This window comes from Salmo trutta, chromosome 34, assembly GCF_901001165.1.
Source record: "Salmo trutta chromosome 34, fSalTru1.1, whole genome shotgun sequence".
Classification (NCBI taxonomy): Eukaryota; Metazoa; Chordata; class Actinopteri; order Salmoniformes; family Salmonidae; genus Salmo; species Salmo trutta.
Genome location: NC_042990.1, coordinates 12,923,038 through 12,950,978, shown reverse-complemented (window position 1 = coordinate 12,950,978; position 27,941 = coordinate 12,923,038). Strand labels below are relative to the sequence as shown.

The 27,941-nt window shown below is 45.2% G+C and overlaps 1 protein-coding gene and 1 pseudogene across 1 annotated transcript; one reads left to right on the top strand and one right to left on the bottom strand.

Moving 5' to 3' along the window:
* The first annotated feature begins 2,020 nt into the window (after positions 1 to 2,020).
* Positions 2,021 to 7,325, top strand: LOC115173621 (tyrosinase-like). The gene is made up of 5 exons (XM_029731890.1): positions 2,021 to 2,994; positions 5,635 to 5,851; positions 6,375 to 6,522; positions 6,675 to 6,856; positions 7,026 to 7,325. Exons 1-5 carry the CDS (start codon positions 2,167 to 2,169, stop codon positions 7,277 to 7,279), a joined length of 1,629 nt encoding a protein of 542 aa, XP_029587750.1. The 5' UTR covers positions 2,021 to 2,166; the 3' UTR covers positions 7,280 to 7,325.
* Positions 7,326 to 13,649: 6,324 nt separating this feature from the next.
* Positions 13,650 to 17,597, bottom strand: LOC115173620 (tripartite motif-containing protein 16-like; annotated as a pseudogene).
* Between the last annotated feature and the right edge of the window lie 10,344 nt (positions 17,598 to 27,941).

Here is a 27,941-nt window from a genome sequence, read left to right as displayed (position 1 = left end):
GCCTTTATGGTAGAGCGGTCAAACAAAGCCACTCATGCTATAATGTGGATAAACAGTTACTTGTCTAACAGAAAACAGAGGGTGTTCTTTAATGGAATTCTCTCAAACATAATCAAGGTAGAATCAGGAATTTCCCAGGGTAGCTGTTTAGGCCCCTTACCTTTTTCAATCTTTACTGACGACATGCCACTGGCTTTGCACTGTAAATGTACTCTATAAAATATAAGAATACTACATTTCCTGAACGTATTCTTCTGGTAACATGTTGTAGCCTGCATAGGAACTAGAGGCCCAAGTAGCACAACACTCCACAGCAGCTCAATCTGCCATGCTTTAGATCTTGATGCATGCCCCTTATATTACATAATAACAAACATAATTAGCAATTCAAAAATGCTCTATTCTGAGAACTACTTTTAATCACAGAGTGGAAAACATAGAACCCTACTGTGTGGATCACAATTATGGGTGTATTCTGGAATAAGACAAACCTATACAGTGAGGGGAAAAAGTATTTGATCCCCTGCTGATTTTGTATGTTTGCCCACTGACAAAGAAATGATCAGTCTATAATTTTAATAGTAGGTTTATTTGAACAGTGAGAGACAGAATAACAACAAAATATCCAGAAAAACGCATGTCAAAAATGTTATAAATTGATTTGCATTTTAAATAGGGAAATAAGTATTTGACCCCCTCTCAGTCAGAAAGATTTCTGGCTACCAGGTGTCTTTTATACAGGTAACGAGCTGAGATTAGGAGCACACTCTTAAAGGGAGTGCTCCTAATCTCACCTTGTTACCTGTATAAAAGACACCTCTCCACAGAAGCAATCAATCAATCAGATTCCAAACTCTCCACCATGGCCAAGACCAAAGAGCTCTCCAAGGATGTCAGGGACAAGATTGTAGACCTACACAAGGCTGGAATGGGCTACAAGACCATCGTCAAGCAGCTTGGTGAGAATGTGACAACAGTTGGTGCGATTATTCGCAAATGGAAGAAACACAAAAGAACTGTCAATCTCCCTCGGCCTGGGGCTCCATGCAAGATCTCACCTCGTGGAGTTGCAATGATTATGAGAATGAAAGCCTTTTTGTAAGAGAGCGACGTTGATTATTAGGCCTAAAAAAAATATGAATCATTCTTCAACGATATTGTATTATTAAGAGAGATTTTTTTTTCACACAAAGTGTCTGAATTAAACAAATAAGTAACTCAAGTGTGATAATGATGTGAGGAGACATTCATTTCTGTTTTATTCACCTTCATGAATCATAAATGATTATGCTTGTCCAGATGATTATTCTCCTATTTCTCTCTATGATAACAGTTTGCCTTCTGAACTGAGACTCTTTTGTCTGAGGGGAAATTGGAAAATCTGGGTTATAGACTAGGCGATTTTTTGTAAACTCAAACATGTAGAACCGAAACCTAAATAATCAAAAACCTAAAAAAACTCAAATGTAGGCTAATCTTTTCTATAAATCACAGTGTATGACCTAGGCTAGACACCTGGCTGCAATGCTGTCTAATCTATGCTATGCGACATCCTTGCTTCGCCTGGCTGCTCAACCTTCATGCAGGGAAATACCAGAACGGATTATAAAAGGAGAAACGTGAAAACATTTTCATAACGACAACAAAACTCTGTGGTTGTGAAACTTGCAGTGAAGCACAGTATCAGAAAAACTCATCTTTTATAATTTAAAGAAACTTTAAGAAACCAAAATGCCATTCTTTTTATAGTCACATTTCAATTGCCTTCACTGAAACCTGTAGGCAAGTGCTTTTGTGATAAAAAAAAAGAACTACATTTATTCTCCCCTTGAAAGCTGAAGTGTAATTAAATAAATTACATGCGTTTGTTAGTGTGAGAAAGACCATCGGTGTGTGTGTGTTCAGGGAACCAGCCGCCCATGAAACTAACTTACCCCCGGGGTCATGAGGCATGTGACCGCCGTGCCAGAGAGGGGGAGGGCGGGTGAGGGAGGAGAAGTCGAGTCGGAGCCGCGGGGACTCTGATATGGCTGGACTACTATGTACATGTGTTTCCCCTTCTCTCACTTCCACTTACCAACTCCTCTCTCCATGACTATCTAGGCACATCACCGGGCTGGTGTGTGTGCCAGGACGGGACAGGTGTGTGTGTTTCGGTGTGTTGCGATGCGGCTCCTGCTCATCCACAGTGTGTTTTTCCTCCAGTGTGTGCGGTTCTCCCAGCAGCAGTTTCCCAGGCTCTGCGCCACAACGGAGGCCCTGCTCTCTAAAGAGTGCTGCCCGGTCTGGGAAGGGGATGGTTCGGCCTGCGGGGCCAGCTCTGGCAGGGGGTTCTGCCGGGACGTGGAGGTATCGGATCTCCCCAACGGGCTGAATTACCCCTTCTCCGGCTTGGACGACAGAGAGAGGTGGCCTCTGGTATTTTATAACCGGACCTGCCAGTGTGCCTCCAACTACATGGGGTTCAACTGCGGAGAGTGCCAGTTCGGACTGTTTGGGGCTAACTGCGAGGAGAGGAGAGAGTCCATGCGGAGGAACCTGTTTCACCTGTCGGCAGCGGAACGGCGGAAACTCATCTCTTACCTCAACCTGGCCAAGCACACCGTTAGCCAGGATTACGTCATAGCCACCGGGACCTACCGGGAGATGAATAACGGGAGCACCCCGCTGTTCTCTGATGTCTCAACCTATGACGTGTTTGTGTGGATGCACTACTATGTCTCGAGGAATGCTCTTCTCGGTGGACCGGGGAATGTCTGGACCGATGTGGACTTCGCCCACTGGGCTCCCGCCTTTCTGCCGTGGCACCGTGTGTACCTGCTGCACTGGGAGCGCGAGATCCGAAAACTGACCGGGGACTTTGAGTTCTCCATCCCGTACTGGGACTGGCGGGACGCGCAGGGCTGTGACGTCTGCACCGACGACCTGATGGGCGCCCAGAGCCCGCGAGACCCCAACCTCATCAGCCCTGCTTCAGTGTTCTCTTCCTGGAGGGTGAGACACCTTTCATCCTCTTCCTGTCTCTTCCATCATCTTCCTCTCTCATTTCTCTTCACTCCTCCTGCCTACTACCTCTTTTCTCCTCCATTCATCTCACTCTCACTGTCACCTTGACATTGTTCTTAGAAGTTCACAATAGTCTCCAAAGTGTTGCATTTTAATGAACGGTTATGGGAGGTCTGGAGAGGAGGAGTCCACTGTACAGGTTTTATCATATATTGTATTAATAGTCACAGTAGTCCAAACTGCTACATGAACAGCAACAAAAGAGTGATCAAATTAAGAGCCTACATCTGTATGTATCACATCAACATGTGTGCCAGTTCAAATTTAACTAAAATCTTAACTAGAACTTAAACTAATGTCACAGAGTGTCACACTTGTCGTTAGAAATGGAGGACCAAAACACAGCAGGGACATGTATACTCATCTTCTTTATTTACGGGAAAAGAAGGAAAAAAACCAAACAAACACGTATACAAAAAATAACAAAACGATGAACGACAAAATAACAGTCTTGAAGGCAACACAGCAATCCAAGAACAATCTCCCACAAATACACAGACAAACACACCCAACTAATATAGGACTTCCAATCAAAGGCAACACCAAACAGCTGCCTTCACTTGGAAGTCCACCCCAATTAACTCAACATAGAAACACACTTACTAGACTACACATAGAAATACATAAACATAGACCATAACTCAAAACCCGGAAATAATAAATCAAACGCCCTCCTAACTAACACACCACCCTGAACCACATAAAACAAATACCCTCTGCCACGTCCTGACCAAACTACAATAACAATTAACCCTTATACTGGCCAGGATGTGACACAGAGGCTCAAACTCCCATAAAACAAGTTAGAGTGTTGTTTCATGGTATTTTTGCTTGGTGCCTTATGCTATTCTCTGTCTATCTATATCTCTGCACAGGCCCTTGACTTGGTCAAGGAGAAGAGACTATAGAGATGTAATCAACCACACAGTGTATGCTTCTCAACTCACAAAACGTGAAGAGACATTTTCTTTATTACTTTTCATGTGATGACTTGAATGAATACTGTGATGATATACTATCATTGTTGAGCTCTGCTGTAACCTAGATAGGAGGGAGGAGGGGTGGAGGATAGGAGAGGACTGGGGAGAGGAGATGAGAGGAGGAGAGGACAGGAGAGGACTAGAGAGAGGAGATGAGAGGAGGAGAGGACAGGAGAGGACTGGGGAGAGGAGGAGAGAGGAGAGGACAAAAGAGGACTGGGGAGAGGAGATGAGGAGAGGACAGGAGAGGACAGGAGAGGACTGGGGAGATGAGATGAGAGGAGGAGAGGACAGGAGAGGACTAGAGAGAGGAGAGGACAGGAGAGGACTGGGGAGAGGAGGAGAGAGGAGAGGACAAAAGAGGACTGGGGAGAGGAGATGAGGAGAGGACAGGAGAGGACTGGGGAGATGAGATGAGAGGAGGAGAGGACAGGAGAGGACTAGAGAGAGGAGATGAGAGGAGGAGAGGACAGGAGAGGACTGGGGAGAGGAGGAGAGAGGAGAGGACAAAAGAGGACTGGGGAGAGGAGATGAGGAGAGGACAGGAGAGGACAGGAGAGGACTGGGGAGATGAGATGAGAGGAGGAGAGAGGAGAGGACAGGAGAGGACTGGGGAAAGGAGATGAGAGGAGAGAGGAGAGGAGATGACAGAAGAGGACTGGACTGGGGAGAGAAGAAGAGAGGAAAGGAGAAGAGGGTGGGGTGAGGAGAGGAAGTGAGGAGAGAGGAGAGGAGGGGGAAGGAGAGGAGAAAAGAGGGGTAGAGGAGTGTGGTGATCAGGAGAATGTCTGACGACCTTATCTTTCTGCCAGAGGCCATGTTCTGTGATTAGCACACACACACTCTCCCTCTCTCTCCGTGGGTGGTGGGAGGCTGTACGCAAGTGGGAGAGAGGAGAGGAGCGCCAGTATATATGGGTGGCTGGTTATATAACCCAATATCACAGAGTGGAAAGAAAGTTGTGAGGAAGAGAAGAGACTTTCTAAAAGCGTATTCAGGTTCAACCAGAGATAATGCTGCTATTTCAGTAAAAGAAGCCATGCAGGCTCATAGATAATCATTATCATCATTATCAGATGTGTTACCTTCTACATAACTCCATCACTACTGCTTCTCTAACTCTGAGTCAAATTAAAGTGACTCATATGGCTTTTATACTGTGTGTGTGTGCATGTGTGTGAATGTATTGGAATGGTGTGGGCGTACGTATCCCAACAACAGAATGGTGTGGGCGTAACCAGTCATTACAAATATTAACGCGAGTAGACTGCTGATTGGCCAGCTCATCCTCAGGAGGATGACGTCATCCTCTATGAGGAAATAGCAAGCTTTTTTTTTTAAGATACAAAAACCCACCTCAAACTTGTATGTGTTTTTTCACCAGTTTATGCTTTGGCCACAAATACGAGTATACAATGAGTCGACAACATAATTTGTGTATGAGTTAACATAATTTTAAAAGTGAGATTTTCACTGAACAGTTACTTCAATGCTTAGGCCTAGGCTTTAGCTTAGCAGGCTAACACAATCATGTGGCATGCAGTCGTCCTGATTCAATACTTTTGTTTGTATGTGTGTGTTTGTGTAGGTGATGTGTTCGCGGGCGGAAGACTACAGTGTGAGGGGGGTTCTGTGTGACGGTAACGACGAGGGGCCGTTGCTGCGTAACCCTGGCAACCACGACCATAACTTGGTTGTGCGGTTGCCGACGGCAGCAGAGGTGGAGTTCACGGTCAGTCTCCGTGACTACGACACGGGAGCCATGGACCGCTCCGCTAACTTCAGCTTCAGAAACACACTGGAAGGTAAGTTGGGGTGTATGTGTGTGTGTGTTTGTGTTATTAGTTCTAGACCTCTAGAATGTCAGTAGTTCTAGAACACTAGAGAGCGTTGTTCTAACCCTAACTCTGGTGTTGTCTTCTGACCTCTAACCCCTGCCTTCTGACCACTAGGTTTTGGCAGCCTGGGTAACAGTGTGGTGATGGGGATGACATCTAACCTCTAACCCCTGACCTCTAGGTTTTGGGAACCCTCAGACAGGCCTGGGTAACAGTGTGGTGATGGGGATGACATCTAACCTCTAACCCCTGACCTCTAGGTTTTGGGAACCCTCAGACAGGCCTGGGTAACAGTGTGGTGATGGGGATGACATCTAACCTCTAACCCCTGACCTCTAGGTTTTGGGAACCCTCAGACAGACCTGGGTAACAGTAGGGTGATGGGGATGACATCTAACCCCTGACCTCTAGGTTTTGGGAACCCTCAGACAGGCCTGGGTAACAGTGTGGTGATGGGGATGACATCTAACCTCTAACCCCTGACCTCTAGGTTTTGGGAACCCTCAGACAGGCCTGGGTAACAGTGTGGTGATGGGGATGCACTCCTCTCTTCATATCTTCATGAACGGCTCCATGTCTTCAGTCCAGGGTTCAGCTAACGACCCTATTTTCCTACTGCACCACGCCTACGTAGACAGGTTAGCGCACACACACGCACACACCCTGTTTCTCTCTCTCTCCCAAAACACACCCTCCCTGCCCCTCACTCCCTCTCTTTCTCTCTCGCTTTCTCTCCCAAAAACACACCTTCTCTCTCTCTCTCTCTCTCTCGGTCTCTCTCTGTTTTCAGTATCTATGAGCAGTGGTTGAGGAGACATGCTCCAGAGCAGACCCACTACCCAGAGTCCAATGCTCCCATTGGCCACAACAGGCAGTACCACATGGTGCCCTTCATACCTCTACACAGAAACATAGAATACTTTACCTCCAGCAAAGAACTGGGGTACCAATACTCCTATATGCTCAACTCAGGTAAGTACTGTGTGTGTGTCAGTGTGTGTTGTTTGACTGACTAATGTAGTAATATGCATGTTTTAATCGTGAATGATTTTAAAGGACTCCTCCCTCTCCTCTCCTCCCCTCTCTTCCCCTCCCCTCCTCCATTCTTCCTCTCCTCTCATCCCTTGCTCCTCCCCTCCAGATCAGAGGATATCGGAGGTTCTCAGTCCTTACCTGGAGCTGATGATGGAGGCGTGGCTCTGGTTGCTAGGGGCGTTGGTCCTGGGGGCGCTGGTTACCATGACTGTGGCTGCAGTAGCTGCGACTATGACCCGGGTGTGTTGGGGTGCGTGGCCATGGCAACACGCAGAGAAGAGTTCAGCGGTCCACCTACCAGAGAGGGAACCTCTCATCATCAGCAGTGATGGTGATATCCCCAACTACCACACTGTTTAGCCTCAACTATCCCAACTACCACACTGTTTAGCCCCAACTACCCCAACTACCACACTGTTTAGCCTCAACTACCCCAACTACCACACTGTTTAGCCCCAACTACCCCAACTACCACACTGTTTAGCCTCAACTACCCCAACTACCACACTGTTTAGCCCCAACTACCACACTGTTTAGCCCCAACTACCCCTACTACCACACTGTTTAGCCCCAACTACCACACTGTTTAGCCCCAACTACCCCTACTACCACACTGTTTAGCCCCAACTACCACCCTGTTTAGCCCCAACTACCCCTACTACCACACTGTTTAGCCCCAACTACCCCTACTACCACACTGTTTAGCCCCAACTACCACCCTGTTTAGCCCCAACTACCCCTACTACCACACTGTTTAGCCCCAACTACCCCTACTACCACACTGTTTAGCCCCAACTACCACACTGTTTAGCCCCAACTACCCCTACTACCACACTGTTTAGCCCCAACTACCACCCTGTTTAGCCCCAACTACCCCTACTACCACACTGTTTAGCCCCAACTACCCCTACTACCACACTGTTTAGCCCCTACTACCACCCTGTTTAGCCCCAACTACCCCTACTACCACCCTGTTTAGCCCCAACTACCCCTACTACCACACTGTTTAGCCCCAACTAACACACTGTTTAGCCCCAACTACCCCTACTACCACACTGTTTAGCCCCAACTACCACACTGTTTAGCCCCAACTACCACCCTGTTTAGCCTCAACTACCCCTACTACCACACTGTTTAGCCCCAACTACCACACTGTTTAGCCTCAACTACCCCTACTACCACACTGTTTAGCCCCAACTACCACACTGTTTAGCCTCAACTACCCCTACTACCACACTGTTTAGCCCCAACTACCCCAACTACCACACTGTTTAGCCCCAACTACCACACTGTTTAGCCTCAACTACCCCAACTACCACACTGTTTAGCCCCAAGTACCACACTGTTTAGCCCCAACTACCCCTACTACCACACTGTTTAGCCCCAACTACCCCACTGTTTAGCCCCAACTACCCCTACTACCACACTGTTTAGCCCCAACTACCACACTGTTTAGCCCCAACTACCACACTGTTTAGCCCCAACTAAAATCAAATCAAATCAAATCAAATTTATTTATATAGCCCTTCGTACATCAGCTGAAATCTCAAAGTGCTGTACAGAAACCCAGCCTAAAACCCCAAACAGCAAGCAATGCATGTGAAAGAAGCACGGTGGCTGGGAAAAACTCCCTAGGAAAAACTCCTGAGAAAGGCCAAAAACCTAGGAAGAAACCTAGAGAGGAACCAGGCTATGAGGGGTGGCCAGTCCTCTTCTGGCTGTGCCGGGTGGATATTATAACAGAACATGGTCAAGATGTTAAAATGTTCGTAAATGACCAGCATGGTCAAATAATAATAATCATAGTAATTGTCGAGGGTGCAACAAGCACGTCCGGTGAAACAGGTCAGGGTTCCGTAGCCGCAGGCAGAACAGTTGAAACTGGAGCAGCAGCATGGCCAGGTGGACTGGGGACAGCAAGGAGTCATCATGCCAGGTAGTCCTGAGGCATGGTCCTAGGGCTCAGGTCCTCCGAGAGAGAGAAAGAAAGAAAGAGAGAAGAGAGAATTAGAGAGAGCATATTTACATTCACACAGGACACCGGATAAGACAAGAGAATACTCCAGATGTAACAGACTGACCCTAGCCCCCCGACACATAAACTACTGCATCATAAATACTGGAGGCTGAGACAGGAGGGATCAGAAGACACTGTGGCCCCATCCGATGATACCCCCGGACAGGGCCAAACAGGCAGGATATAACCCCACCCACTTTGCCAAAGCACAGCCCCCACACCACTAGAGGGATATCTACAACCACCAACTTACCGTCCGAAGACAAGGCCGAGTATAGCCCACAAAGATCTCCGCCACGGCACAACCCAAGGGGGGGGCGCCAACCCAGACAGGAAGACCACGTCAGTGGCTCAACCTACTCAAGTGACGCACCCCTCCCATGGACGGCATGGAAGAACACCAGTAAGTCAGTGACTCAGCCCCTGTAAAAGGGTTAGAGGCAGAGAATCCCAGTGGGAAGAGGGGAACCGACAAGGCAGAGACAGCAAGGGCGGTTCGTTGCTCCAGCCTTTCCGTTCACCTTCACACTCCTGGGCCAGACTATACTTAATCATAGGACCTACTGAAGAGATAAGTCTTCAGTAAAGACTTAAAGGTTGAGACTGAGTCTGCGTCTCTCACATGGGTAGGCAGACCATTCCATAAAAATGGAGCTCTATAGGAGAAAGCCCTACCTCCAGCCGTTTGCTTAGAAATTCTAGGGACAATTAGGAGGCCTGCGTCTTGTGACCGTAGCGTACGTGTAGGTATGTACGGCAGGACCAAATCGGAAAGATAGGTAGGAGCAAGCCCATGTAATGCTTTGTAGGTTAGCAGTAAAACCTTGAAATCAGCCCTTGCCTTAACAGGAAGCCAGTGTAGGGAGGCTAGCACTGGAGTAATATGATCAAATTTTTTGGTTCTAGTCAGGATTCTAGCAGCCGTATTTAGCACTAACTGAAGTTTGTTTAGTGCTTTATCCGGGTAGCCGGAAAGTAGAGCATTGCAGTAGTCGAGCCTAGAAGTAACAAAAGCATGGATTAATTTTTCTGCGTCATTTTTGGACAGAAAGTTTCTGATTTTTGCAATGTTACGTAGATGGAAAAAAGCTGTCCTTGAAGCAGTCTTGATATGTTCTTCAAAAGAGAGATCAGGGTCCAGAGTAACGCCGAGGTCCTTCACAGTTTTATTTGAGACGACTGTACAACCATCCAGATTAATTGTCAGATTCAACAGAAGATCTCTTTGTTTCTTGGGACCTAGGACAAGCATCTCTGTTTTGTCCGAGTTTAAAAGTAGAAAATTTGCAGCCATCCACTTCCTTATGTCTGAAACACAGGCTTCTAGCTACCCCTACTACCACACTGTTTAGCCCCAACAACCACACTGTTTAGCCTCAACTACCCCTACTACCACACTGTTTAGCCCCAACTACCCCAACTACCACACTGTTTAGCCTCAACTACCCCTACTACCACACTGTTTAGCCCCAACTACCACACTGTTTAGCCCCAACTACCCCTACTACCACACTGTTTAGCCCCAACTACCCCTACTACCACACTGTTTAGCCCCAACTACCCCAACTACCACACTGTTTAGCCCCAACTACCACCCTGTTTAGCCCCAACTACCCCTACTACCACACTGTTTAGTCCCAACTACCACACTGTTTAGCCCCAACTACCCCTACTACCACACTGTTTAGTCCCAACTACCACACTGTTTAGCCCCAACTACCACACTGTTTAGTCCCAACTACCCCTACTACCACACTGTTTAGTCCCAACTACCACACTGTTTAGCCCCAACTACCCTACTACCACACTGTTTAGTCCCAACTACCCCACTGTTTAGTCCCAACTACCCCTACTACCACCCTGTTTAGCCCCAACTACCACACTGTTTAGTCCCAACTACCCCTACTACCACACTGTTTAGCCCCAACTACCACCCTGTTTAGCCCCAACTACCACACTGTTTAGTCCCAACTACCACACTTTTTAGCTCCAACTACCACACTGTTTAGTCCCAACTACCCCACTGTTTAGTCCCAACTACCCCAACTACCACACTGTTTAGTCCCAACTACCACACTGTTTAGTCCCAACTACCCCAACTACCACACTGTTTAGCCCCAACTACACCACTGTTTAGTCCCAACTACCCCACTGTTTAGTCCCAACTACCCCACTGTTTAGTCCCAACTACCCCACTATTTAGCCCCAACTACCACACTGTTTAGCCCCAACTACCCCACTGTTTAGTCCCAACTACCCCTACTACCACACTGTTTATCTGCAACTACCCCAAGTACCACACTGTTTAGTCCCAACTACCCCAACGAGCACACTGTTTATCCACAGCAACTATACAGCTAACTCCTAACCCTGCAACCCTAGCCTACAGCAAAGCCTTAACCTTTTAACTACCACCCAGACAATTCATTGCCTATCTGTCACACCTGCCAACATGTACAGGGCCCTTACAGATGTAGGATCTTAATTTGAGCCAGTTTGCTATATCAGGAAAATAATCCTGCAGGAACAGGAAATGTTAATTATTATTTGGATTATAATTAATGGACATTTTTGTAGAGGTTGAAATTTGAAATTTCAAAGTTTGCATTTCTTGCTTTGCAGGAAAATTCTCAGCAACAAAAGATTGATCAAATTAAGATTCTACATCTGTATGTATCACATCAACATGTGGGCCAGTTCAAATTGAACTTGAATTTAAATTTGAACTTAAACTAATGTCACAGAGGCTCAAACTCCGATAAAACAATTTGGAGTGTTGTATTGGTATCTTTGCTTGGTGCCTTACGCTATTCTCTGTCTATCTATGTCTCTGTACAGGCCCTTGACTTAGCCACAATGTTCCCAAATACCTCATCAAATACAGTACATTATATGGCACATTTCTGAGTGGCAACATTATATATTATGTTCTTATTTTGTTTTCTTCCTCAAGCTGAATGTGTAACATTAACACTGTTCATGTAGCAGTTTGGACTACTGTGACTATTAATACAATATAGGAGGAGGCCATTACCTGTACAATGGCCTCCTCCGTGCAACATAATACCATTCAAACTAACAAACATTGTTGTTGCGTAACTCACATTCATCCATGTTTATGTGAAGAGTTGTAAAAACAAAGAGAGTTGGACACTTCATAAGTATAACCTCCCAGTCGTTTATTGTGTAAAAAAACACCAACGTTTCGGCATCGCTAAACGTCAGTGTTTTTTTACTAGGAGGTTATACATGTGGAGTGTGCGACTCTCTTTGTTTTTCTAACTTCCAGTTTATTCTCCGTTAGTCAGCACCTCAACACTAGATAATGTTCTCTGGGGGTGCTCCAGCTCATACTTTTTATTGGGCAATGTTAGGAGTTGTGCCATGAACATATTTTATACTTATATTTTACAGTGCTATGCAATTCACCCTGCCTTTGACTTTAGTAGGAATATAGAGTAATGAAATATTGAAAAAGGAGTATTGCATTTGTAGACATCAGTGGAGGCTGCTGAGGGGAGGACGGCTCATAATAATGGCAGGAACAGAGCAAATGGAACGGCATCAAACACATGGAGACCGTGTGTTTGTATTTGATACCATTCCACTAATTCCACTCCAGCCATTACAGCAAGCCCATTCACCCCAATTAAGGTGCCACCAACCTCCTGTGGTAAACATATACAATAAAAAGACACCCTTTTACAATAGATGTGCTTGATTTACATCGGATTGTGCATTCTTGGGTCATTCTGTTGGCTCCAAAGCGGGATCTCTGTCTACCGACACACCGCCCGAGCTCAACCAAGCGCACCAATTGATTGATAAGCACACGGATCAGGAGGATGTGTCAGGTGCGTCACTTGAATCACCAGCAACGAGATGCACCTGTGTCCAGGCACATGTAGAAGGTTAGGTTTAGATTCCTCCCCCGTTCGTCTAAAAAGCATGCAAGAGTTCATGGCGTCTCTCTCTCTCTTGAAGGTCATAACTATGTTAAATGATTATATTAATAAAAAAGGGCTAAAAAAATAACTGTGGTGTGGAGATATAGTCTTATGTAATGTGTTTGACGATTATCTTGAAATAAGAGATTGAGTGTTGCATGTTAAGTATGATTCAGGTTGAGTTTTCACACTGAAGTAGTATTACGACAGCAATGACTAGAGTTCACAATTACGCTAACAAGAGTTCCATTCGCTCAGAGATAGCCTGCATTATGAACTATGTTGTTCTCTTGCAGTGAAACAACATTCCCCCTCCCGGTTCAGGGATTTCATTTTGATTGGATCGAGATAAAAAAAAAATTTAAAACAACGATAGGATTGAATGGGGCATGCAGACCAAGTTTAACATTTCTGGACAAATCATTTCAAAGTGGTAAACTTGGTCTGCATGCCCCATTCACTCCTATTGTTTTCATTGTTGTCTTATTCCACTCGATACGAAATCGCTGAACTGGGAACGGGTAATGTTGTTTCACTGCATGAGAATAACATAGCCTGCATTATTTAGTTGATGCAATTGTGAACTTGATCCGAAAGCCCCATTAATTCCAAATTCCTGGTTAAAAGTGGCTTCAGTTGACTTAATGGCTCGATAGTTTCTCCTGGCCCAATAGACTACTTTCAGGTTAAATAGGAAAATAGAGATACATTAAGTCAACAAAAAAAAAGCAAAGATATCCTTTAACACATTCAAATCTAAGGATCAGTGGGTAAAAACACCAGACAATCAGTCTTAATTTATTGAAATCCATTAAAAAAGGCCTACTGTGTTTCATAATAAAAAATATAGCAGTACAGTAGTTGTTATTCATTTATATGAAAGTGAGAATACATGGAGATGAATGTGAATGTACAAGACTGAAACATTGACTAAAGATATCATCTTAAATCACAGAATGCAATAATTGCACAGGGTTAAAGTACATGATAAAGCATATCCAGTAAGGCAACCTCTACAACTTACACAGCTCTGCAGTATCTCCAAAATAACCAAAGCAAAACCCAGGATAGAGGGGCTGAGTGAATGTGGTCTGGACCCTGTGGAGGAGGCTCATTGTACCAGAAACACTGTAGAAGGACAGAGAACCTGCTTTGTGATCCAGGTACACTCCTACTTTGGAGGACTGAGAGCCTGATACTTTAATCTCAACACTATTGCGTCTGAAATGATAATCACCATGATGACACTGTAAACTCCAGGACTTGTCATTGAGTCCTAATACTGAGTCATTACCACCTGTTCTCTTAATATCTTTATATGAGGCTGCTATAGAAACCCCGTTCCCACTCCTCTCCACCTCCCAGTAACATCGTCCAGACAGACCCTCACTGCACAGCACCTGGCAGCGGTCAGTGAATCTGTCTGGATGGTCAAGATATGAATGGCCTGGTATAGCTGTTATCTTTTTGTTCCCATCAGACAGAGAGAGGTTGCAATGTGCTGTGTTTGGGTCCAGAGTCAGCTGACAGGAATCTGGAAGAAGAGCAGAGCAGAGACCAATGAGGGGAGAATAATACTATACTATTTTACTGTACCCTGGCCGGTACCCTGTCTTTGATTAGTGCAGAGCAGAGATCCAATCGGTGCAGGAGTCAGATAGCTACCTAGTTTTTACCATTGCTGTATAATTCAATATGAGGGTGTGTGAGAAGTGTCAGTAAAAAGATTGTAAGTTACGTCAGGATGAAGAGACTCACATTGTAAGAACTGTTCTCTGGTCTTGGGCTCTGGAGGTAATAGAACATCCACTGTATTCACTAGACACAAACATGTTCACAGAGAGAGGGGGAATGTTACCATCCTACCTACAATATTACACATGTATAACGTTAAGTCTGGGACCTTGGGTCTAAAGTTGATGTTTTTACCATGTGTATTAGTTCTGTATTATTTAACCCACCTGGCATGGAGATCTTGGTCCATTGTCCTTTAAGGAAGCCTTGTAGTTTCTCTCTCAGCTCAGACACAGCCTCGCTCACGTCTCCAAAGTACTGATGAGGACTAACAACGATAGCGGGTAAGTCTGAAGATACACTAGGATTGGAGTAAGACTGAGAGAAGACAGAGAGACAGACACAGAGAGAACATGAAATAAATGATTGTAGAAACATTCTCAAGTATAGAATGTACTGTATTATCTGTCCTTTCTGAAATTAATATATTTTAAAAAACACTGCAGACAGTCGAAACAAAAGCCATCAGTATTCTAAAAACCTCAGACTTTCCTGTTGTCTTGTAGATATATGAAATACAGTAATAGTTAAGAAGAGAAAATCACAGGGATCATTCAAATAAGACTTCAGTGAAGAACGTTTTTACTTCAGCTTTTTCAGAGGATTCTTAGGTGTTTGATGTTTGATAGCCTATGGCCCCTGGGCTTGCCACCCTTGCCTTATTACAGGAAGTGTGCGACTGAGCAAGGGCATGCTGTATTTGGACAATCCAAATGTTACTTGCGAGCAGATATTTACATTCAGAAATGGACATTACGCCTATGCTCCAAAGTACACAATTAAAAACGAGTCAGAGAGAGAAATACATAGTCGAAAGGTCATTGACAGAATTTGTTATTCCAAGTAACAAGGCAAATTGCAATACAGTTACTTGGAGGAAATGGATGTGATCCTCTGTGTGTGAGAGCTGCTCCAGCTCAGTGTCTTTCCTCTTTAGCTCAGCTATCTCCTGCTCCAGTTGCTCCAGGAGTCCTTCAGCACGACTCACTAGAGCCTTCGCCTGGGCTTTTATCAGCTCCTTCGCCTCGGTGTGCAGTTTCTCCAGGGAGCGGATCAGCTCTGTAAAGATCCTCTCATTGTCCTCTGCCGCTTCCCGTGCAGAGCGCTGTTAGGACACACAGACAGAGAAGAGAAGACTCCATGTTAAGCAGCATGCTGTATTCCCTAGCTAACTGGGAGCCAAGACAGCCTGTTCCCCACAGTGGTGCTCAGGGGGACTGAATCGTCGTCGCTCACTGACTGACTGGAAGAAGGAAGTGACACGGTGCATCTCTTTTGGTCAATAATAATGTACTTGCCTTGAGAGACTCCAAAGCCTGTTGGAGCTCCTTCAACTCCTTCTCTCTCCGCTGGACTCTCTGCTGGACTTTCTGCTGACTCATCCCCAGCTGTGTCTGTGGAGAAAAAGTGGAGCTACAGTGAACTATCCCTTTAAACTAAATGTGGACTCACAAAAGGTTATTCAGATTAGTATAGAGTGCACATCACTGCACTCTATACTCCTCTGTAAACTGGTGATCTCTGTATACCCGTCGCAAGACCCACTGGTTGATGCTTATTTATAAAACCCTCGTAGGCCTCTCTCCCCCCTATCTGAGATATCTACTGCAGCCGCCATCCTTCACATACAACACTCGTTCTCAACACTCGGTCCCCAAAGCGCACACACCCTTGGGTCGCTCACCTTTTCAATTCGCTGCAGCTAGCGACTGGAACGAGCTGCAACAAAACACTCAAACTGGACAGTTCTCTCTTCATTCAAAGACTCAATCATGGACACTCTTACTGACAGTTGTGGCTGCTTCGCGTGATGTGTTGTTGTCTCTACCTTCTTGCCCTTTGTGCTGTTGTCTGTGCCCAATAATGTTTGTACCATGTTTTGTGCTGCTACCATGTTGTGCTGCTACCATTCTGTGTTGTCATGTGTTGCTTCCATGCTGTTGTTTTCTTGGGCTCTCTTCATGTAGTGTTGTGTTGTCTCTCGTCGTGATGTGTGTTTTGTCCTATATTTTTAATCCCAGCCCCCGTACCCGCAGGAGGCCTTTTGCCTTTTGGTAGGCCGTCATTGTAAATAATAATTTGTTCATAACTGACTTGCCTAGTTAAATAAAAAGAAAGAATAGCAATGGCTTTTGACTTTGTAAAATGGTAATACATTTGGAGAATCTAGGTTAAAATCTACATGCACTCAAGGTTTGAGGTTGGTAAATAGTATCAACCCAGCCAGGACTGATTAGATGTTTATCAGAGATTTACCAACAAGTTGATCTAGTTTTACCTGTTTCTCAGTCCTCTCTGCTGCTACTGACAGTGTATCATGGCCTTTATGTTCATCCATACACAGCACACAGATACACTTCTGGTCGGTACGACAGTAAACCTCCAGCAGTTTGTCATGATGAGAGCAGATCCTTTCCTGTAGTTGCGCAGTGGCTTTGACCAACGTGTGCTTCTTTAGGCCAGGAATATCATAGTGAGGTTGGAGGTGAGTCTCACAGTAAGACACCAAACACACCAGACAGGACATGAGGGCTTTCTGGTCCCAGTGCAGAAATCACATGCCATATCTCCAGGTCCAGCATAGCGCAAAACAGGGGGAGCAGCCTGGAGTCCTGCCTTCTTCAGTTTCTCCACCACCTCAGCCAACATGCCATTGTTCCTCAGAGCAGGTTTTGGAGTGAAGGTCTGTCTGCACTGGGGGCAGCTGTAGACACCCCTCTGGTCATCCTGATCCCAGCAGCCCTCAATACAGCTCCTACAGTAACTGTGTCCACAGCCAGTAGTTACCGGCTCCTTTAGTAGATCCAGACAGACCGAACAACGGAACTGATCCTGGTCAAGCAGAACTCCCTGTTTAGCCATTTGGACTATTTTTCCACTCACAAAGACTGACTCAAATCAGTTTCTCTTTCAAAACAGAAAGTTTGTAGGAGCGACTTCCTGGTTCTGCCAGAGGGGTGGGGTTAGAAAGAGCAAGCAACTTAAAGGCATAGGGTTTTAATTAGGGTTAAGGCCTTTTAATATTAAGTAACCATAGGAACATTCTCAAATATAAGTCATTAGAATGTATATGTCCTTTCTGAAAGGACTCAAAGCAGACATACTATTTGGCACTGCGCAGCCATGGAACAACAACAATCAGTAATATAAAAACCTAAGACTTTCCTGTTATGTAGATGAGTATGTCGACAATCCAAACATTACTTTCAGATATTGACAATAGGCATATTCTCCAAAGATGAAAGTAGACATTAAAAACTAGTCTTAATGGAATGATGAGACAAATTAAAATATATTTATTTTGACAAATCTCACAAAAATGACATACATTTGGATTGAAACAATTTGGACTGCCACTGTTGTAGCAAAACGGGACCCTAGCTCTCCAACGACCATCCATGGGTTTTGACCTGGTCCTTCCGTCTACGCACTGGTGTTAAGGCTTTCAAAGCAGCTAGAGGTTTGGTGAACAGTACCTGTAGCCCAGCCGCTCTACTGGTCTTCAGAATCTGAACACAAGGAGAAGGGGCTGCCATGCTCGGGAGCGCATCAGCCAAGTTGGAGTTGGTGCTTGTGGTCCTGCGCTTGTCTCCAACGTCTACAGAAGAACTTGGACGAGTTGTGCGAGAGAGACAGTCCATGTTGGTTTCAAAGGAAGGTCCTGTGGTCGTCGCACCCTTGTGGAATAGCGATTCCCTTCGTCGCGTACATGGACTCTGGGCGAGTGCACGGAAGCCATATGAGGTGGTGACTTTGTCGACGTGTGGCAGGGACATTGCAGCCCGGGTGGATGGGTCAGATAGGTCCTCTCCTGGTGAGAGGTTCCCGTGAAGCTTGGCCCTCATAGTTGGTGTCGATGGTAGTCGAGGGACCCGAGAGGATGGAGTAGATGCGAACAGGTGTTGGTTGGGGCTGCTCGGGGACAGCAGTCTTGACTGATCCGTTTCTGAATCTAGCTGTGCATGGGGAGATCGCAGCTTTGACGGAATTATAAAGGTAGGAATCCTTTCAGGAGTCAGAGCAATGTTACGCAGAGACACACCTGCCTTTGATGCATGCATGGTCAAAAAGCGTCGATAGTTCAGTGTGCGTAACGTTCAACTTAAGCTGCTAAAACAATGTGCGACAGACTTCGAGCCAAACCTACTGGTATATTTTCAAACAAAGACCTTTATAAAAACGTCGTAATGACCGTAGTGTTCAATTGCAGGTTTCCCTGGGCAACCCACATGGTGTTTTCATAGCCTAGGCTAATGGCGCACCAGGTGAATTGAATTAACCAATGACCCAAACTAATTAGACCATTTCACAGGTTCTGTTAATTGACCGAAGTCTGTGAAATAGTGGTCACCAACCAGTCGATCGCCAAGGCATTTCAAACATTTCTGTAAAAAAAAAAAAGAAATCTACGATCACACCGACAGTGTCGTTGGATTTTGGTACACCAGAAGTACATTTATTTCCAATGGAACACTGCGTTTGCCTTGCAGCATTGCGTTGTAGTGCGTTCGGTGTGGTGCATACGTTGGATTTATCAAACATGTGCATTAAACTCTATGCGTAGACGGCTTGACAGAAATGGTAGCAGAAGGTGAATGTTGAACTGTTGTTGCACACATCCAGATGATGCTTTGTACTATTTTGCCCAATGAACCTATCGGTATTTGTGATGTTTCTCTGGGTACCAGCTCATGTGGGAGTAGAGGGGGAATGAGGTGGTGGATGTTATCACCAAGCAGGCTCTTAAACATCCTAATGTTGACATGGAATTGTCAATCAGTAAAGCAGAAAGCCAAGGGGTTGATGATAACAGTGGTTAAAAACAAATGGCAAGAGTTGTGGAAAGAGGAAGGCACCTGTATAAGATTCAGGAAAAGGTGGGGGCAGGGAGGTCATCAGGCCAAGAGAGAAGGGAGGAAAGTGTAGTCACAGGGCTGTGACTGAGAGAAGGGAGGAAAGTGTAGTCACAGGGGCTGTGACTGGAATGTACAAGGCTCAGTGGGGACCCATCATTCAGGGCACCTGTTTTGAGCCCCACCTGTTTAGCAACATAAATAATAATAATAAATTGTTTTGCATGTTATTTTGCCATTAATACATGTCACATGTCAGTTTGCAAACAATGTAAAAAAAATACATCTTTGAATTAATAAAGACACATACAAATATGGTCTCTTTTTTGCTTTCTTGAGTAAGGCAACTCCAAAATGCAGGTGTTTCAGCCTAGCTCAGTGTTTTCTGTGGTGGAGGGGCAGCCATTAACCCCTACAGAGCGTAGAGGTTAATGTTCTCTAGTTGCGCCGTGATTGGCTGAGTGTTCTGTCACTCATGGGGACACTACGTCCCCGCAGAATCTAGGGGGAGAGCTCGTAAATTCAAGCCCCTTGGGTGCTGCCATAGAGTTACATTAGAAGTGCCCATCCAAGAAGTCTCGAGGTCATTGGCCACAGATAGAATGAAGTCAAATCACATTATATCTACCGTAGCTTTGATTGGACTGATCATGTCGACATCATACTTTCAAAATCTTAGCTAGCAAGCTAGACAAGCAGTCAATATCATGAATCAAGTTGACAATCTACTGGCAAATCCTTTTCAATCCTTGTCATATGAAGAGAAATTATAGATAAAACGTATCGGTGCTAATTGGACATAAACATTACACAACAAGTTGGAAATCGCAAATTCAACAATGAGTGGTTTGAAAGGAATCAGTGGCTAACTGCAAGCGTTGCAAAGCAATCACTAGCCTGCTATTCAGTGTAGTGGGTGTGTGGTCCAAATCTGGGTTTAAGGGTCTCTTTTCCAATCTTAAAAGGGATAAACATCCAACACCATGGGCCAGAAAGGGTTGAATACATTCGCCATGCTGTCAATTCAGCATGACTTCTGCCGCGTTCAAAAAAAACTAGAAACTCGGAACTGGGAAATCTTAGACTTCAGTGAGTTCAAGACAAGACAACTGGGAACACCAATGCCATGATTACTGTGTATATATGTGATAACCTTTGTATGCTTGCAATGCGCAATGATGGAAAAGTAATGGGTAAATGGAGATGTACTGCTTTAGTTTTCAGGCTGAGAATTGTCTGCACCTGCTGATAGTCACACAGCCTCAAGGCCCGAGATAGTAGAGTGAGAAACCACAGTCTAGAAATGTTTTTCTCATCTTAGATACTTTGTATCTAATCCAATGCAACAATGTTTAGGTATGATTGACAGTAGGTTGTCCACACCAACTAGTATAAGGAGCGTTGTCTCCTGTTTCGCCACACAGATCTTTACTATAGACTACTGAGGTTTTCTGTATGTGAATCTGTCTGCAATTGCAATTTATTACTAAAGAGTTTTATACCAAGGTTCCTGTGTCTGTGTCATGTACCTGGAAGACTGATTGTTAAAGGAAACTTACATCCCCCCCATGTAAAGGACCACCCAACATTTGGTGAGCTTGCCAGGAGTGGGTGACCACTGCCTCTGAATGGTCTTCGTCCCACTGTGCAGCTCATCAAATTATTAGGTAAGCAGAAGTCTGTTAAACCAAAAGTCTGAAATTAGAAAAATCCCTGTGTGGTTGATGACTCATTCCAGTATGTAAGTGGCACCTCACTCATGGGGTTGATAATTACAGGAACACTCGATACCTAAATGTATGTACAAGCCCGTAAAATTCTGTGTATGTGATAAATGACATAAAATCCCAGGTTTTATGTATGGTGTCCTTACCTGAGGGAAGACACTGGTTTTATGTATGGTGTCCTTACCTGAGGGAAGACACTGGTTTTATGTATGGTGTCCTTACCTGAGGGAAGACACTGGTTTTATGTATGGTGTCCTTACCTGAGGGAAGACACTGGTTTTATGTATGGTGTCCTTACCTGAGGGAAGACACTGGTTTTATGTATGGTGTCCTTACCTGAGGGAAGACACTGGTTTTATGTATGGTGTCCTTACCTGAGGGAAGACACTGGTTTTATGTATGGTGTTCTTACCTGAGGGAAGACACTGGTTTTATGTATGGTGTCCTTACCTGAGGGAAGACACTGGTTTTATGTATGGTGTCCTTACCTGAGGGAAGACACTGGTTTTATGTATGGTGTTCTTACCTGAGGGAAGACACTGGTTTTATGTATGGTGTTCTTACCTGAGGGAAGACACTGGTTTTATGTATGGTGTTCTTACCTGAGGGAAGACACTGGTTTTATGTATGGTGTTCTTACCTGAGGGAAGACACTGGTTTTGTTTTGATATATGTATAATTGGTGGGATTATAGATTTTGTGTGGGACAATTGTTGTATGAGTTGAGTGTATTTGCTAACAGTGAATGGAAATATGCTAGTCAATATCAAGAATTTCTATGAACTGAAATAAATCTAGACTGGTATAGACAACAAGTCTCTAAGACTAGTACAAGAAGGGATACATTTGCGAATTGAGTTTTGAGAAAGACATGTTGTGACTTTACTCTTCCATTACATCCACAGGAGAGGAAACGGGGAGACCCCCGTACTGAAGTTAAAATACAATTGAAACCAATTGTGGTTATTTACCACACGTGTGTGGAACCATTTACAGTAGCGTTGTTAGTGAATGAATGTAGTGAAACTAAAGAAGAAGAGGGGTGAGAGACAATAGAACTGCGTTGGGTATATCATCCTATGTTGGGTTCTACTACCCGTATACGGGGATAGAACTGGGTTTTTCTACACTACCATACAGATAAGTCACTCAGTCCACATTACATAGAACCTGATTAAAACAAAATCACGGGGCACCATGACAGATTCAACCAAAGGCAGTGCAGAGACAGTGGGTCCCACATCAACGAAACATAATAGTCCTAAACAATATTTGCAGGACAAATATCCCTACTTGAGAACCAACGTGGACTGGGTGTTTTGTAAATGGACAAAAACAGAAGAAAACTACAGATATCCAGTCACAGGAACATTTGGGGTGGGGGGGGGGGGGGTTTAAATGTATGCTGAATACAAACCCTGGAGTTTTGGAGATATTGCAATTGCTGCTAAATCCCTACCAAGAATGTTGAAAGGAGCGGCCACCAGACCCTATGCCTTGGAGATATGAAGGTAATTTTATCCCGGGCACTCACCCATGGACAGCTCACTGATTTAATGATCCGTTGTGGGTTAACAGCTCAACCCGCTGAGCTGGAGTTAAGCCAGTGCAGACAACACCTATGGGACTGCTTGAGAGATATGTTCCCTACCATGCGAGACATGAGTAGACTATCTGACTATAAATTTGGACCCGACTCAGATTTCGGAGATTGAATAGATAACCTGAAACAGAAATGGCTTGAGGAATTGGGAGAGCGCCATGACCATTCTGAAGCCACCGAGGAACATGTTTTATGACACCGCCTGCCGCAACCTCCCAGAAAAAGTACAGACGCAACTGAGGGATGTCGTGGGCTGGGATAGAAAGGCGGGTGGAGAACGCGAGGATTATATGAGACACCACTGCCAGAACTGGCTTTGTGATAAACAAGCAGAGAAACCAAGAAAACAGGGGCTTGATGGTGCAGTAAAAAAGGCCCGATTGGTTCAATTGGAGAAGCGTAATTGAGGTGAGCCTGACATGGTGATGATGAACACTCTTGCTCCTACAGCGCCCCCAAGAGGACCTGCACCGCAACCACAGCCCATAGTGCCTTTTGTACAATTTCCCCCTCAGACCTATGGGAACCCACAACCACGGGGCCCACCATCACCCAGAATGCCACCTATGCAATGCTGCGGGTGTGGACAATTTGGACACATGAGTAACCAATGTCCACAAAATCCTCAATATCAAGGATGGGCTACAACACCTGGAGTGAACCGAAGAGGGAGAGGAAATTTCAGAGGAGGAAACAGAGGAGGATACCAACAACAAGGTGGATATCAGCAGCAACCCCAAACCTATGGAGGACCTCCCTAGCAGGCACAAGGAGGTTACCAGCCTGGTCCTGGCCACCAAGGAGGACACGGAGGAAATCAACCACAGAGAGGGGGAAGAGGAGGTGTCTGGCCACAAGGAAATCAGAAAACCAACAGTTCCTATTTTCCTGACGATCAGCAATGAAGAGGCCCAGACCCTTTCCTCCAGTGTCCCCAGTACATATTCAAAGATGGGGGAAAAAGGACCAGTTATCAAACTTTGGGTACGTGGAAGAACTGTCCCATTCTTAATTGACACTGGAGCCCACTGTTCTTGCTTAGGTGTACCAGCCTGACCTCTCTGACACTGCCCTGACTGATGCCGACTTGGAGCTTTTCGTGTACGGTTCTGCATATATAGATCAAACTACAGGGAAGAAACATGCAGGGTTTGGTATTGTGACAATTGATAGAACCACTCACATACAACAACCATTACCAGATACTTTCTCAGATCAACAGGCTGAACTTCTGGCACTAACCACTGCCTGTAAAATGGGAGAAGGGAAAACGGTTACAATTTTCTCTGATTCTGCTTATGCAATAGGGGTTTGTCTCTCCTGGTGTGGTGTCTGGAGGAGTAGGGGTTTTCACAATGCTTGTGGAAGTCCTATTCGTAATAGAACTATGGTTTTAGATCTCTTGGAGGCTATGACGCTGCCCTCTGCCCTTGGCTATTGTGAAGGTTGCTGCTCACACTGGGGGGAAAGATTGTGTGAGTATGGGTAACGCCATGGCAGATGAGGTGCTAAATTGGCTGCCTCGAAGTGTCATAGCCACTCCATGTTCTTTTCTGCTACTGTTGAGAAAGACACTGATGATTTGGCATCTAAACAGGCTTTGGATGTTGATTCTCATTTGGTATGGCAACAGCAGGGTTGTAAACTTGACCCAGACAGACAAATAGACCTCACTCTAGCTGAAGTAGAACACTTAGAGTACATGAAAGAGCTAACTACTATTGTCAGATCTCTCCACTCTCACACTAAGAAAGCTCAGGAGGAGGTACCAGATGAGGACCCCGACTACCTGCCTGTGGAGGTTGGAGACTGGGTCAAAATGGAAGAAAATGGAAGAAAATGGAACCAGCCAAGATGGATGGGGCCATTCCAGGTAACCATGGCAACACCAACAGCGGTCAGAGTCCAGGAAAGGTCCGGCTGGCACCACCTGCCCCACTGCCAGAAGGTGTTCAGCCCACAGGAGATGATGGAGCCAGACACAGCCTGAAACAAGAGGCAGAAGCAGATGTGAGTCGAGACCAAAGACTTGAAAAAGATGAAGGGCCAGACCAAAGCACTGAAGAAGCAACTGTTTCACATGATCAGCAAGGTTATGTTGTAAATAAACAAACCCTTAGGCGGTATAAGGGAGGGAAGACGACAGCATGTGGTCGTTGGTGGTTGACTGTGTTGGCTCTATCCATACTACTTGTTTGTGTGGGTGAAGCCGGCCCTGTCAACACGTGGGTAAAGTTTGTTCGAGACTTAGGTAGAAAAGTGTCCCCAAATGGGACTACAGTGTTCATTTTGTCTAAACCCAAATCCATGAGAGAGTTGTTTGGTTCAATGAGTAGACCAATGGCAGAGACAGATCAGGCCTGTGGAATGTTGTATTTTATGAGTGTTACATCAATGCCATGATTACTATATATATGTGATAAACTTTGTATGCTTGCAATGCGCAATGATGGAAAAGTAATGGGTAAATGGAGATGTACTGCTTTAGTTCTCAGGCTGAGAATTGTCTGCACCTGCTGATAGTCACACAGCCTCAAGGCCGAGATAGTAGAGTGAGAAACCACAGTCTAGAAATGTTTTTCTCATCTTAGATACTTTGTATCTAATCCAATGCAGCAATGTTTAGGTATGATTGACAGTAGGTTGTCCACACCAACTAGTATAAGGAGCGTTGTCTCCTGTTTCGCCACACAGATCTTTACTATAGACTACTGAGGTATTCTGTATGTGAATCTGTCTGCAATTGCATTTTATTACTAAAGAGTTTTATACCAAGGTTCCTGTGTCTGTGTCATCTATCTGGAAGACTGATTGTTAAAGGAAACTTACATCACCCCATGCAAAGGACCACCCAACATGTGTAAACTGTAGGGGTACCCATGATGCTGGAGATTAGAGGTATCCGATGAGAGAAAGGCAGGTTGAGGTTGCCAGGATCAAAGTAGTGCAGAAGGTGTCGTATGCAGAGGCAGTGAAGAGAGTAGTAGAGGAAGATGGGTCCAGGGTGAGGGATCAAATCAAATTTTATTAGTCACATGCGCCGAATACAACAGGTGTAGACCTTACAGTGAAATGCTTACTTACAAGCCCCTAACCAACAATGCAGTTCAAAAAAGTCCGGATGAGAATAAGAAATAAAAGGAACAAGTAATTAAAGAGCAGCAGTAAAATAACAATAGCGAGACTATATACAGGGGGTACTGGTACAGAGTCAATGTGCGTGGGCACTGGTTAGTCGAGGTAACTGAGGTAATATGTACATGTAGGTAGAGTTATTAAAGTGGTTATGCATTGATAATAGCAGAGGGTAGCAGTGGCGTAAAAGAGGGGGGGGGACAATGCAAATAGTCTGGGTAGCCATTTGATTAGATGTTCAGGAAGTATTATGGCTTGGGGGTAGAAGCTGTTTAGGTATCACTTGCTGTGCGGTAGCAGAGAAAACATTCTATGACTAGGGTGGCTGGAGTCTTTGACAATTTTTAGGCCCTTCCTCTGACACCGCCTGGTGTAGAGGTCCTGGATGGCAGGCAGCTTAGCCCCAGTGATGCACTAGGCCGTTCGCCCTACCCTCTGTAGTGCCTTGCGGTCAAAGGCCGAGCAGTTGCCATGCAACCAGTCAGGATGCTCTCGATGGTGCAGCTGTAGAACCTTTTGAGGATCTGAGGACCCATGCCAAATCTTTTCAGTCTCCTGAGGGGAAATAGGTTTTGTCGTTCCCTCTTCACAACTGTCTTGGTGTGCTTGGACTATGTTAGTTTGTTGGTAATGTGGACACAAAGGAATTTGAAGCTCTCAACCTGCTCCACTACCGCTCCGTCGATGAGAATGGGGGTGTGCTCAGTCCTCCTTTTCCTGTAGTCCACAATCATCTCCTTTGTCTTGATCACGTTGAGGGAGAGGTTGTTGTCCTGGCACCACACGGTCAAGTCTCTGACCTCCTCCCTATAGGCTGTCTCGTCGTTGTCGGTGATCAGGCCTACCACTGTTGTGTTATCGGCAAACTTAATGATGGTGTTGGAGTCATGCCTGGCCGTGCAGTCATGAGGGAACAGGGATTACAGGAGGGGACTGAGCACGCACCCCTGAGGGGCCCCTGTGTTGAGGATCAGCGTGGCGGATGTGTTGTTACCTACCCTTATCACCTGGGGGCGGCCCGTCAGGAAGTCCAGGATCCAGTTGCAGGGGGAGGTGTTTAGTCCCAGGGTCCTTAGCTTATTGTTTAATGAGCTTTGAGGGCACTACGTGTTGAACGCTGAGCTGTAGTCAATGAATAGCATTCTCACATAGGTGTTCCTTTTGTCCAGGTGGGAAAGGGCAGTGTGGAGTGCAATAGAGATTGCATCATCTGTGGATCTGTTAGGGCGGTATGCAAATTGGAGTGGGTCTAGGGTTTCTGGGATAATGGTGTTGATATGAGCCATAACCAGCCTGATCCTAAGAGGATCCTTGTGAGTAGGCTGAGGCCAATAGAGAGATAGGAATAACATGTGCTTCAGGAAGGTTGTTTGTTTTGGCGTTCGTGGCCATGGTTGTCAACTGTACTGCAGGAATGGGACATAAATCACAGATGATAGATGTTGTGGTTTAGAAAAGTAGGCTGATACATAGCCAATAGAGGTAGGTGGCAGCATGCACCTATAACAATTGTTTGAGGACCACCATTCTATAGAAGAAGAAGAAGAAGAAGAAGAAGAAGAAGAAGAAGCAGCATTGTATGGCACTTTATGGGATGTGAACAGAGATATTAGATCAAGGAGGAGATAGGAATCCCATTGGCCAATAAATGGAGGCACGTATAACGCCCCACCCAGCAGACTGTCGATCAATCGTGTTCACCTTGTCATGCTGCGTTGTGGTTGCTAATTTAATCTTCATGGAATAGAGTACCACAGTATGAGTCATAATACCCATACAACCTAGCAGTCAAACAGGGAAATGGTTCCAATCGTTTTTCCACCATTCATTTTTCCCATAGGGGATTTTAGAAAACACTTAAAATAAGTGCTGTGTTTTGATTACCGTGTAAATCTCTCTAGATAAGGTGACTTATCAATATATTCGCTTATCCCTCAAAATGAAAT

Coding starts and splice junctions, on each gene's coding strand:
- LOC115173621 (XM_029731890.1), top strand. CDS start 2,167: ATGCGGCTCCTGCTCATCCACAGTGTGTTTTTCCTCCAGTGTGTGCGG. Junction 2,995..5,634: donor CAGTGTTCTCTTCCTGGAGG/GTGAGACACCTT, acceptor GTGTTTGTGTAG/GTGATGTGTTCGCGGGCGGA. Junction 6,857..7,025: donor CTCCTATATGCTCAACTCAG/GTAAGTACTGTG, acceptor CCTCCCCTCCAG/ATCAGAGGATATCGGAGGTT.